This window comes from Panthera leo, chromosome B3 (genome assembly GCF_018350215.1).
Source record: "Panthera leo isolate Ple1 chromosome B3, P.leo_Ple1_pat1.1, whole genome shotgun sequence".
Taxonomy (NCBI): domain Eukaryota; kingdom Metazoa; phylum Chordata; class Mammalia; order Carnivora; family Felidae; genus Panthera; species Panthera leo.
In genome coordinates, this window is record NC_056684.1 from 28,767,005 (window position 1) to 28,781,147 (window position 14,143).

At 37.6% G+C, this 14,143-nt stretch overlaps 1 protein-coding gene across 1 annotated transcript in view; it reads right to left on the reverse strand.

Moving 5' to 3' along the window:
* Nucleotides 1–14,143, reverse strand: part of NRG4 (neuregulin 4) — a 211,700-nt gene that overhangs the window by 4,912 nt on the left and 192,645 nt on the right. Inside the window, exon 10 of the mRNA XM_042943093.1 lies at nt 7,760–7,780. Coding sequence (XP_042799027.1) covers nt 7,760–7,780 — 21 coding nt within the window. The remainder of the gene's footprint in view (nt 1–7,759; nt 7,781–14,143) is intronic.

Here is a 14,143-nt window from a genome sequence, read left to right on the forward strand (position 1 = left end):
CAAGCCTAGCTACATATTGCAGGAATGCTCTAGCACCCATCTAATCTGCAAAGACAGAGAACTGGCATTCAAGGAAAACTGTCAAAACAGCTGAACATGAGGTAAACAGAACAGAGATGATCTCACAAAACAAGGTCTTTGTAAAAATACTTTGGAATAGTCTAAAAATAAATGGACGGAAGATGGCGGCGTAGGAGGACGCGGGGCTCACAGCGCGTCCTGCCGATCACTTAGATTCCACCTACACCTGCCTAAAGAACCCAGAAAACTGCCAGAGGATTAGCAGAAGGGAGTCTCCGGAGTCAAGCGCAGACTAGAGGCCCACGGAAGAGGGTAGGAAGGGCGGCCAGGCGGTGCGCGCTCCACGGACTGGCGGGAGGGAGCCGGGGCGGAGGGGCGGCTCGCCGGCCAAGCAGAGCCCCCGAGTCTGGCTGGCAAAAGCGGAGGGGCCGGACAGACTGTGTTCCGACAGCAAGCGCGACTTAGCGTCTGGGAGGTCATAAGTTAACAGCTCTGCTCGGAAAGCGGGAAGGCTGGAGGACAAAGGGATGGAGAGCTGCTGAGCCCCCGGACGGCAGAGCTCAGCTTGGCGGGGAACAAAGGCGCCAGCGCCATCTCCCCCGCCCATCCCCCAGCCAAAATCCCAAAGGGAACCAGTTCCTGCCAGGGAACTTGCTCACTCCGCGCAAACACCCAACTCTGTGCTTCTGCGGAGCCAAACCTCCGGCAGCGGATCTGACTCCCTCCCGCTGCCACAGGGCTCCTCCTGAAGTGGATCACCTAAGGAGAAGCGAGCTAAGCCTGCCCCTCCAGCCCCCGTGCACCTTGCCTACCCACCCCAGCTAATACGCCAGATCCCCAGCAACACAAGCCTGGCAGTGTGCAAGTAGCCCAGACGGGACACGCCACCCCACAGTGAATCCCGCCCCTAGGAGAGGGGAAGAGAAGGCACACACCAGTCTGACTGTGGCCCCAGCAGTGGGCTGGGGGCAGACATCGGGTCGGACTGCGGCCCCGCCCACTAACTCCAGTTATACACCACAGCACAGGGGAAGTGCACTGCAGGTCCTCACCACGCCAGGGACTCTCCAAAATGACCAAACGGAAGAATTCCCCTCAGAAGAATCTCCAGGAAATAACAACAGCTAATGAACTGATCAAAAAGGATTTAAATAATATAACAGAAAGTGAATTTAGAATAATAGTCATAAAATTAATCGCTGGGCTTGAAAACAGTATACAGGACAGCAGAGAATCTCTTGCCACAAAGATCGAGGGACTAAGGAACAGTCACGAGGAGTTGAAAAACGCTTTAAACGAAATGCAAAACAAAATGGAATCCACGATGGCTCGGCTTGAAGAGGCAGAGGAGAGAATAGGTGAACTAGAAGATAAAGTTATGGAGAAAGAGGAAGCTGAAAGAAAGAGAGATAAAAAAATCCAGGAGTATGAGGGGAAAATTAGAGAACTAAGTGATACACTAAAAAAAAATAATATACGCATAATTGGTATCCCAGAGGAGGAAGAGAGAGGGAAAGGTGCTGAAGGGGTACTTGAACAAATTATAGCTGAGAACTTCCCTGAACTGGGGAAGGAAAAAGGCATTGAAATCCAAGAGGCACAGAGAACTCCCTTCAGACGTAACTTGAATCGATCTTCTGCACGACATATCATAGTGAAACTGGCAAAATACAAGGATAAAGAGAAAATTCTGAAAGCAGCAAGGGATAAACGTGCCCTCACATATAAAGGGAGACCTATAAGACTCGTGACTGATCTCTCCTTTGAAACTTGGCAGGCCAGAAAGGCTTGGCACGATATCTACAGTGTGCTAAACAGAAAAAATATGCAGCCGAGAATCCTTTATCCAGCAAGTCTGTCATTTAGAATAGAAGGAGAGATAAAGGTCTTCCCAAACAAACAAAAACTGAAGGAATTTGTCACCACTAAACCAGCCCTACAAGAGATCCTAAGGGGGATCCTGTGAGACAAAGTACCAGAGACATCACTACAAGCATAAAACATACAGACATCACAATGACTCTAAACCCATATCTTTCTATAATAACACTGAATGTAAATGGATTAAATGCGCCAACTAAAAGACATAGGGTATCAGAATGGATAAAAAAACAAGACCCATCTATTTGCTGTCTACAAGAGACTCATTTTAGATCTGAGGACACCTTTAGATTGAGAGTGAGGGGATGGAGAACTATTTATCATGCTCCTGGAAGCCAAAAGAAAGCTGGAGTAGCCATACTTATATCAAACTAGACTTTAAATTAAAGGCTGTAACAAGAGATGAAGAAGGGCATTATATAATAATCACAGGGTCTATCCACCAGGAAGAGCTAACTATTATAAATGTCTATGCGCCAAATACCCGAGCCCCCAGATATATAAAACAATTACTCATAAACATAAGCAACCTTATTGATAAGAATGTGGTCATTGCAGGGGACTTTAACACCCCACTTACAGAAATGGATAGATCATCTAGACACACAGTCAATAAAGAAACAAGGGCCCTGAATGATACATTGGATCAGATGGACTTGACAGATATATTTAGAACTCTGCATCCCAAAGCAACAGAATATACTTTCTTCTCGAGTGCACATGGAACATTCTCCAAGATAGATCATATACTGGGTCACAAAATAGCCCTTCATAAGTTTACAAGAATTGAAATTATACCATGCATACTTTCAGACCACAATGCTATGAAGCTTGAAATCAACCACAGGAAAAAGTCTGGAAAACCTCCAAAAGCATGGAGGTTAAAGAACACCCTACTAACGAATGAGTGGGTCAACCAGGCAATTAGAGAAGAAATTAAAATATATATGGAAACAAACGAAAATGAAAATACAACAATCCAAACGCTTTGGGATGCAGCGAAGGCAGTCCTGAGAGGAAAATACATTGCAATCCAGGCCTATCTCAAGAAACAAGAAAAATCCCAAATACAAAATCTAACAGCACACCTAAAGGAAATAGAAGCAGAACAGCAAAGGCAGCCTAAACCCAGCAGAAGAAGAGAAATAATAAAGATCAGAGCAGAAATAAACAATATAGAATCTAAAAAAACTGTAGAGCAGATCAACGAAACCAAGAGTTGGTTTTTTGAAAAAATAAACAAAATTGACAAACCTCTAGCCAGGCTTCTCAAAAAGAAAAGGGAGATGACCCAAATAGATAAAATCATGAATGAAAATGGAATGATTACAACCAATCCCTCAGAGATACAAACAATTATCAGGGAATACTATGAAAAATTATATGCCAGCAAATTGGACAACCTGGAAGAAATGGACAAATTTCTAAACACCCACACTCTTCCAAAACTCAATCAGGAGGAAATAGAAAGCTTGAACAGACCCATAACCAGCGAAGAAATTGAATCGGTTATCAAAAATCTCCCAACAAATAAGAGTCCAGGACCAGATGGCTTCCCAGGGGAGTTCTACCAGACATTTAAAGCAGAGATAATACCGATCCTTCTCAAGCTATTCCAAGAAATAGAAAGGGAAGGAAAACTTCCAGACTCATTCTATGAAGCCAGTATTACTTTGATTCCTAAACCAGACAGAGACCCAGTAAAAAAAGAGAACTACAGGCCAATATCCCTGATGAATATGGATGCAAAAATTCTTAATAAGATACTAGCAAATCGAATTCAACAGCATATAAAAAGAATTATTCACCATGATCAAGTGGGATTCATTCCTGGGATGCAGGGCTGGTTCAACATTCGCAAATCGATCAACGTGATACATCACATTAACAAAAAAAAAGAGAAGAACCATATGATCCTGTCAATCGATGCAGAAAAGGCCTTTGACAAAATCCAGCACCCTTTCTTAATAAAAACCCTTGAGAAAGTCGGGATAGAAGGAACATACTTAAAGATCATAAAGGCCATTTATGAAAAGCCCACAGCTAACATCATCCTCAACGGGGAAAAACTGAGGGCTTTTTCCCTGAGATCAGGAACACGACAGGGATGCCCACTGTCACCGCTGTTGTTTAATATAGTGCTGGAAGTTCTAGCATCAGCAATCAGACAACAAAAGGAAATCAAAGGCATCAAAATTGGCAAAGATGAAGTCAAGCTTTCGCTTTTTGCAGATGACATGATATTATACATGGAAAATCCGATAGACTCCACCAAAAGTCTGCTAGAACTGATACATGAATTCAGCAAAGTTGCAGGATACAAAATCAATGTACAGAAATCAGTTGCATTCTTATACACTAACAATGAAGCAACAGAAAGACAAATGAAGAAACTGATCCCATTCACAATTGCACCAAGAAGCATAAAATACCTAGGAATAAATCTAACCAAAGATGTAAAAGATCTGTATGCTGAAAACTATAGAAAGCTTATGCAGGTAATTGAAGAAGATAGAAAGAAATGGAAAGACATTCCCTGCTCATGGATTGGAAGAATAAATATTGTCAAAATGTCAATACTACCCAAAGCTATCTACACATTCAATGCAATCCCAATCAAAATTGCACCAGCATTCTTCTCGAAACTAGAACAAGCAATCCTAAAATTCATATGGAACCACAAAAGGCCCCGAATAGCCAAAGTAATTTTGAAGAAGAAGACCAAAGCAGGAGGCATCACAATCCCAGACTTTAGCCTCTACTACAAAGCTGTCATCATCAAGACAGCATGGTATTGGCATAAAAACAGACACATAGACCAATGGAATAGAATAGAAACCCCAGAACTAGACCCACAAACGTATGGCCAACTCATCTTTGACAAAGCAGGAAAGAACATCCAATGGAAAAAAGACAGTCTCTTTAACAAATGGTGCTGGGAGAACTGGACAGCAACATGCAGAAGGTTGAAACTAGACCACTTTCTCACACCATTCACAAAAATAAACTCAAAATGGATAAAGGACCTGAATGTGAGACAGGAAACCATCAAAACCTTAGAGGAGAAAGCAGGAAAAGACCTCTCTGACCTCAGCCGTAGCAATCTCTTACTCGGCACATCCCCAAAGGCAAGGGAATTAAAAGCAAAAGTGAATTACTGGGACCTTATGAAGATAAAAAGCTTCTGCACAGCAAAGGAAACAACCAACAAAACTAAAAGGCAACCAACGGAATGGGAAAAGATATTTGCAAATGACACATCGGACAAAGGGCTAGTATCCAAAATCTATAAAGAGCTCATCAAACTCCACACCCGAAAAACAAATAACCCAGTGAAGAAATGGGCAGAAAACATGAATAGACACTTCTCTAAAGAAGACATCCGGGGGCACCTGGGTGGCTCGGTTGGGCGTCCGACTTCAGCTCAGGTCATGATCTCACTGTCCATGAGTTCGAGCCCCACGTCGGGCTCTGTGCTGACAGCTCAGAGCCTGGAGCCTGCTTCCGATTCTGTGTCTCCCTCTCTCTGGCCCTCCCCCACTCACACTCTGTCTCACTCTCTCTCTCAAAAATAAATAAACATTTAAAAAAAAAAAAAAAAAAAAGAAGACATCCGGATGGCCAACAGGCACATGAAAAGATGTTCAACGTCGCTCCTTATCAGGGAAATACAAATCAAAACCACACTGAGATACCACCTCACACCAGTCAGAGTGGCCAAAATGAAGAAATCAGGAGACTATAGATGCTGGAGAGGATGTGGAGAAACAGGAACCCTCTTGCACTGTTGGTGGGAATGCAAATTGGTGCAGCCGCTCTGGAAAGCAGTGTGGAGGTTCCTCAGAAAATTAAAAATAGACCTACCCTATGACCCAGCAATAGCACTGCTAAGAATTTATCCAAGGGATACAGGAGTACTGATGCATAGGGGCACCTGTACCCCAATGTTTATAGCGGCACTCTCAACAATAGCCAAATTATGGAAAGAGCCTAAATGTCCATCAACTGATGAATGGATAAAGAAATTGTGGTTTATATACACAATGGAATACTACGTGGCAATGAGAAAAAATGAAATATGGCCTTTTGTAGCAACATGGATGGAACTGGAGAGTGTGATGCTAAGTGAAATAAGCCATACAGAGAAAGACAGATACCATATGGTTTCACTCTTATGTGGATCCTGAGAAACATAACAGAAACCCATGGGGGAGGGGAAGGAAAAAAAAAAAAAAAGAGGTTAGAGTGGGAGAGAGCCAAAGCACAAGAGACTGTTAAAAACTGAGAACAAACTGAGGGTTGATGGGAGGTGGGAGGGAGGGCAGGGTGGGTGATGGGTATTGAGGAGGGCACCTTTTGGGATGAGCACTGGGTGTTGTATGGAAACCAATTTGACAGTAAATTTCATATATTAAAAAATAAAAAAAAATAAAAAATAAATAAATAAAAAAATAAATAAAAATAAATGGAAAACAGCTTGCAGCAAATCAAAAAGAAAAAAGAAAAACCTGGTAAACCCTGGTGACAGGAAAATCCTATATCTAGAATTACCATATTATAATAGTGAAATGCCCAATTTTCAAAAGCAGAAAATAACAAGTCATACAAAGAAAAAGAGAAAACAGGTCTATTTAGAGGAACAGAATCTGACCCTGAGGAAGTGTGTACGTTTTGAACTTACTAGACAGAGACTTAAATATATTCAAAGAAATACAGGAAATCAGGAAAATGAATAAAATGAGAACATGAACAAAGAAATTAAAAGAGGATCAAAGAAATTCTGGAGCAGAAGTTACAATAAAGATTTTCACTAGAGGGTGAATTTCAATAACAGATTTGAACAGTTTGCAAAGCTCATTGCATTCCAAATAGGAGAAAGTCAAAACAGACCCACCAAGACACATTAGAATCAGTCTATCCAAAGCAAAAGACAGAATATTGAAAGCAGGAATGAAAAGGGATCCTCAATAAGGTTGTCCAGTTTTCATCAGAAACCTTGGGGACCAAAAGACAGTGGGGTTTGATATATTCAAATTACTAAAAGAAAAAAAAACTGTCTACCAAAACTATCTGACAAGACTCCTTCAAAAATGAGGGAGAAACTAAAACATTACCAGACAAAAACAGAAGGAGACAGATTCCACTACACCTGCCCTGAAATAAGTGCTAACTTCAGGTTGAATGAGAAGGGACAGTAGACAGGAACTCAAGGCCATATGAAGAAATAAGATTTCTAATTAAAGTATACATGGGCAAGTATAAAAGCTAGTATTATAATTTTGATTTGTAGCTCTACTTTTCATTTTGTACATAATTTAAGAGACTTAAAATAGTTACTTGTCTATGTTTTCAGATGCACAATACTTAAAGATGTAATTTTGTGACATTAATAACCAAAAGGGGGTGAAAACAAGGTTATATATAAGAAAAGAGTTTTTGTACACTTAAGCTGCCATAAACTCAAATTAGAGTGTTATTAATTTAGGATGTTAAATGGAATCCTTAAGGTAACCACAAAGAAGTAGCTATATAATAATACAGCTATGAGGAATAATAATATAATACAGGAAATAATAATACAGGAAATGAGAAAATGTTTTATTACAAAAAATTTCAACTAAAACACAAAAGTCACATCGAAAATGAACAAAAAGCTAAAAGGCACATAAATAGTATGACATTAGTCCCTCAATAATTACTTTCTGGATGGCTCAGTCAGTTGAGTGTCCAACTTCAGCTCAGGTCACGATCTCTTGGTTTGTGAGTTCGAGTCCCACAATGGGTTCTGTGCTGATGGCTTGGAGCCTGGAGCCTGCTTCGGATTCTGTGTCTCCTTCTCTCTCTGCCCCTCTGCCACTAATGCTCTGACTCTCTCTCTCTCAAAAATGGATAAACATTAAAAATAAATGAATAAATAAATAAATAAATATAGATGGATTAAACTCCAATTAAAAAAACAGAGATTAGTGAAATGGATTTAAAAACATGACCTAACTGCAGTCTACAAGAGACTGACTTCAGATCTAAAGTAAAAGGATGGATAAAGATATTCCATGCAAATAGTCCCCAAAGGGAGTAGTGGTGGCCATACTATCATTAGACAAAAAAAGACTTTAAACCCAAAAAGCTTACAAGAAACAATGAAGGACATTATCTACTGATAAAAGGTTTAAAATACATCCAAATTAAACAGTTATAAACATTCATGCATCTAATAACAGAGCCTCAAAATATATTCAGTGAAACACAACATAACAAAATGTATGTGATGCAACAAAGTAATGCTAAGGAAATCCATAGCTGTAAATGCTTACCTTGAATATATAAATATAAATATATGAAATAAACATTCTAAAAAGACCTAGGAAAAAAATAAACCTAAAGCCAGTGGAAGATTAAAACTGAAATAGGCAAGATAGTGTTTCAAAAAGATTTTAAGAGTGGAAAAATCTTAATTAGAACATGAAAAAAAGGTTCCAACTTACTAAAAGCAGATATAAAAGTAGGGGCATTAGTAATTATTCTACAGAAATAGAAGGATTAGAGTACAATTATGAGCAGCTATAAATTGGATAACCCAGATGAAATGAATATATTTCCTAGAAATACAAGGAGTGAATCATGAACAAATAAAATCTATATGGACCTATAACTAGGAGACTGAATTAGTAATCAAAACCCTCCCAACAAAGAAATGCTCTGCAACTGAGGCTTCACTGAAGAATTCTACCAACCATTTAAACAAGAAATAACACCAGTCCTCAAACTATTCCAAAAAATTCAAGAGAAACTTTCTAACTCATTCTATAAGGCCGGTATTACCTTGGCACCAAAGCCAGACTACAAAAGAAGGGGGAAGAAAAGCTATAGCTTAATATCCCTGATGAATATTAATGCAAAAATCCTAAACAAAGTATTACCAACTGAAACATCACATTAGAAGTTCTATATACTTTGAACAAGTGGATTTATTTCTACAATTCAAGAAGAGTTCAACAAGTGAAAATGAATTAATATACTATATTGACAGAATGAAGAGGGAAAAACCCATATGACAACATCAACTGATACAGAAAAAGCATTTGACAAAAATTTGACAGGATTTTTTATTTTTTAAAATATTTTTAAAAAAATATTTTGAGAGAGAGAGAGAGAGTGGGAGGGACAGCATGAGCAGGGGGAGGGGCAGAGAGAGGGTGAGGGAGAATCCCAAGCAGGTTCTGCAGTACAGAGCACCACCCTATTACAAACCAACAGTGGCCCCAGACTGATCCTTTAACAGCACAAGGACCAAACCCCGACCACAACAGGCAAAGTAGGCCACTGCAGCTGACTGAACTGAATGCAAATTCAGTTCATTAGGATTTACACAACCCACATAGCAGACACCCCTGAAATGCTTGGTTTTGGGGAACAATGAACACTGCACTATAGAGCACCACAGTACCTCTTCTTCATAAGGCCACTGCTTTAAAGATCAGGAGCTTTAGCTGACTTTCCTAACACAGAGAAACACAGAGAGTTACAAAAAATTAGGAGAAAAAGGAATATGTCCCATTGAAAGAACAGGACAAAAATCACAACAAAAGAGAAATAAAACAGAGAAGCAATATACCTGAAAAAGAATTCAAAGTAATCATCATAAAGATACTTATTGGACTTGAGAAAAGAGTGGAGGACATCAGTGAGACCCTTAACAAAGATTTTTTAAAAAGAACTAATCAGTGATGAGAAACACAGTAAATGAAATTAAAAATACACCAGATGGAATAAATAGTAGGCTATGGGAAGCAGAACAACAAATCAGGTACCTGCAGGGGAGAGGAATGGAAAGTAATCAAGCTGTGCATATGAGAGGAAAAAAATTATGCGAGTGAGAATAGACTTACGGAACTCAACAACACCACCAAACATAATAACATTCGCATTATAGGGATCCCAGGAGGAGAAGAGAGAAGGGGGCAGAAAATTTATTTGAAGAAATAACTGAAAACTTCCCAAATCTAGGGAATGAAGCAGAAATCCAGATCCAAGAGGCCCAGAGATCCCTCAACAACTTCAACCCAAGAAGGTCCACAACAAGACACAAGTAATTAAAATGGCAAAAAGTAATAAAAAAGAGAAAATTTTTAAAGGAACAAAGATAAAAGAAAGCAAATAAATAATGGGAAACCCCATAAGGCTATTAAGCTGATTTTTCAACAGAAACTTTCCAGGCCAGAAGGGAGTAGCATGACATATTCAATGTGCTGAAAGGAAAAAAAAATCTGCAACCAAGAATACTCTATCCAGCAAGGTTATCATTCAGAATTGAAAGAGAGATAGAGAGTTTCCCAGACAAACAAAAGAGTTTGTGACCACTAAACCAGCCCTACAAGAAATATTAAAGGGGACTACTTGAATGGAAAGAAAAGAGCGTGAGAGTATCAAAAGTAGGAAACACAAAAACAGTAAAAGCAAGTAGATCTGTAAAAATCAGTCAAGGAACTCACAAAATAAAAGGATATAAAGTATGATACCATAGACCTAAAACATGGCAGGGTGGCGGGGAGGAGTAAAGATTGGGTTCAAACTTAAACAACCAGAAATTTAATATAGACTAATATATAAAGAAAATGTTATGTACAAACCTAATGGTAACCATGAATCAAAAAACAGTAATAGATATGTGAAAAATAAGGAGAAAGGAATCCAAGTATATCGCTAAATAAAGACAACTAATCATGAAAGAACAGTGTGAGAGAAGAAAGCAACCACAAATCAAGTAACAAAATGGCAAAAATAAATATCTATCTATAATTATTTTGAATGTAAAAAGATTAAATGTTCCAATCAAAAGACATGGGGTGATGGAATGGATAAAAAAAAAAACAAAAAAAAACAAGACCCAACTATATGCTGCCTACAAAAGACTCATTTCAGACTAAAAGACATCTGCAGGTTTAAAATGAAGGGATAGAGAAGCACTTATCATGCAAATGGATGTGTAAAGAAAGCTGGGGTAGCAATACAAAATACAAATAGACTTTAAAACTAAGACTGTAACAGACAAAAAAGGACATTATTTAATCATAAAATGGAAAAATCCAACAAGCAGATCTAAAAATTATAAATATTTATGCACCCAACAGGAAAGCATCTAAATACATAAAGCATCTAGTAACAAACATAGAGGAACTAATCGAAAGTAATACAATATTAGTAGGGGACTTTAACATCCCACTTACATTAATGGATCAGCCAAACAGAAAATCAATAAGGAAACAGTGGCTTTGAATGACACACTGGACCAGATGGATTTAACATAAATATTCAGAACATTCCATCCTAAAGCAGCAGAAGGCACATTCCTTTCAAGTGTACATGGAACATTCTCCACATAACGGACCACAAAAGAAGTCTCAAGAAATCAAAAAATATTGAGGTCATACGATGCATCTTTTCTGACCACAACATTGTGAAACTAGAAATCAACCAGAAGAAAAAATCTGGAAAGGCCACAAATACATACAGACTAAATAACATCCTACTGAAAATGATTGCATCAACCAAAAAATCAAAGAGAAAATTAAAAAATAAATGGAGACCAATAAAATGCAAACACAACAGTCTAAACTCTTTGGGATGCATCAGTCTAAACTAAGAGGGAAGTTTATCAATACAGGCCTACTTTAAGAAGCAAGAACAATCTCAAACAACCTAACCTTACACCTAACGGAGCTAGAAAAAGAACAAACAAAACCCCAAATCAGTAGAAGGAAGAAAATAATGAAGATCAGAGCAGAAATAAACAAAATAGAAACTAAAAAGACAATAGAAGAAATAACACCTGACATCACAGAAATACATACAATTGTAAGAGAATTTTATGAAAAACTGTATGCTAACAAATTGGACAACCTGGAAGAAATGGATAAATTCCTAGAAACATATAATCTCCCCAAATTGAAGCAGGAATAAATAGAAATTTTGAACAGACCAATTATCGGCAAGGAAATTTAATCAGTAATAAACTCTCAGCAAACAAAAGTTCAGGGCCAGATGGCTTCATAGGTGAATCCTACCAAACATTTAAAGAAGAGTTAGTACCTATTCTCAAACTATTCCAAAAAAATAGAAAAGGAAGGAAAACTTCCAAATTCATTCTATGAGGCTATAGTTACCCTGATACCAAAACCAGATAATGATACTACAGAGAAAGAAAACTCCACACCATTATCTCTGACGAATGTAGATGTAAGAATCCTCAAAAAACATTACCAAACACAATCAATAATACATTTTAAATAAATCAGTCACCGCGATCAAATGAAAGTTATTCCTGGGATGCAAGGGTGATTCAATAGTCCCAAATCAACAAGATACAACACATCAATGAGGATAGGAAATATACAATCATCTCAATAGATGCAGAAAAAGCATTTGACACAGTATACCATCTATTCATGATAAAAACCCTCAACAAAGTAGGTTTAGAAGGAACATACCTAACATAATAAAGGACATCTATGGAAAACACACAGAAAGAGAAATTAAGAAAAGAATCCCATTTACAATTGCACCACAAATCATAACAACACGTAGGAATAAACTTCACCAATGTGGTGAAAGACCAGTAATTTGCAAAGTATAAAACACTGATGAAACAAATTGAAAAGGACACAAACAAATGGAAAGATATTCTGTGCTCATGGATTGGAAGAACAAACATTGATAAAATGTCCATACTACCCAGTCTACAGATTTAATGCAACCCCTATCAAAATACCAGTATTTGTGAAAATATTCTAGCTCTAGTAAGAACTAGAAAATTCTTAAATTTACACGTAACCACAAAAGACCTGAATAGCCAAAGCGATCTTCAAAAAGAACAAAAAAGCTGGAGGTATCACAATTCCAGATTTCAAAATATACTACAAAGCTGTAGTAATCAATGAAACAAAGATAAATGGAACAGAATAGTGTAGAAATAAACCCACACTTATATAAAGTCAATTAATCTACAACAAAGGAAGCAAGAAACTAATATGACACAGAGAAGAGACAATCTCTTCAACATATGGTACTGGGAAAACTGGACAGCAACATACAAAAAAAAAAGAAAGAAAGAAAGAAAGAAAGAAAGAAAGAAAGAAAGAAAGAAAGAAAGAAAGAAAGAAACTGGATCACTTTCTTACACCATACATAAAAATAAACTCAAAGTGAACAGAAGACCTAAATGTAAGACCTGAAGCTGTAAAAATCTTAAAAAGAAATCATAGGCAGTACTGTCTTAGACATCAGGTATAGAAATGTGTGTGTGTGTGTGTGTGTGTGTGTGTGTGTGTGTGTGTGTGTGCAAGGGAAACAAAACCAAAAGGAAACTATTGGGACTATTTCAAACTAAAAATCTTTTGCACAGCAAAGGAAACCATCAACAAAATGAAAAGGCAACTTACTGAATGGGAAATGATATTTACAAATGATATACATCACAAAGCATTAATATCCAAAATATAAAAAGAGCTTATACAACTTAACACCAAGAAAATCTGATTTTAAAATGGGGAGAAGAACTGAATAGACATTTTTCCAAAGAACACATACAGATGGCCAAGAGACAAATGAAAAGATGCTGAATATCACTTATCATCTGGGAAATGCAAACCAACACTACTACTAGCTAAACTACTAATAGCTAAAATCAAAAATACATGAAATAACAAATTTGGCAATTATGTGGAGAAAAAGGGAACCCTCATGCGCTATTGGTGAGAATGCAAATTGGTGCAGCCACTGTGGAAAACAATTGTACAAGTCCCTCAAAAAATTAAAAATAGAACTACCCTACAACCCAATAATTCCACTACTAGGTATTTATGCCAGGAAATAAAAATGTTAATTTGAAAAGATATATGTACCTTATGTTTACTGCAGCATTATTATAATAGCCAAGATAGGGATGCAACCCAAGTGTCCATGGATAGATGAATGAATACAAAGAAGTGGTATATATATATATATATATATATATATATATATATATATATATAATGGAATAATACCATTACTTAGCTATAAAAACAAATGAAATCTTACTATCTGCAACAACATGGATGGACCAAGAGGGTATAATGCTAAATGAAATAAATCAGTAAGAGAAAGACAAATACCATATGATTTCGCTCACATGTGTGATTTAAAAAATGAGACAAACATAAGACTCTTAAATACAGAGAACTAACTGATGGTTGCCAGAAGG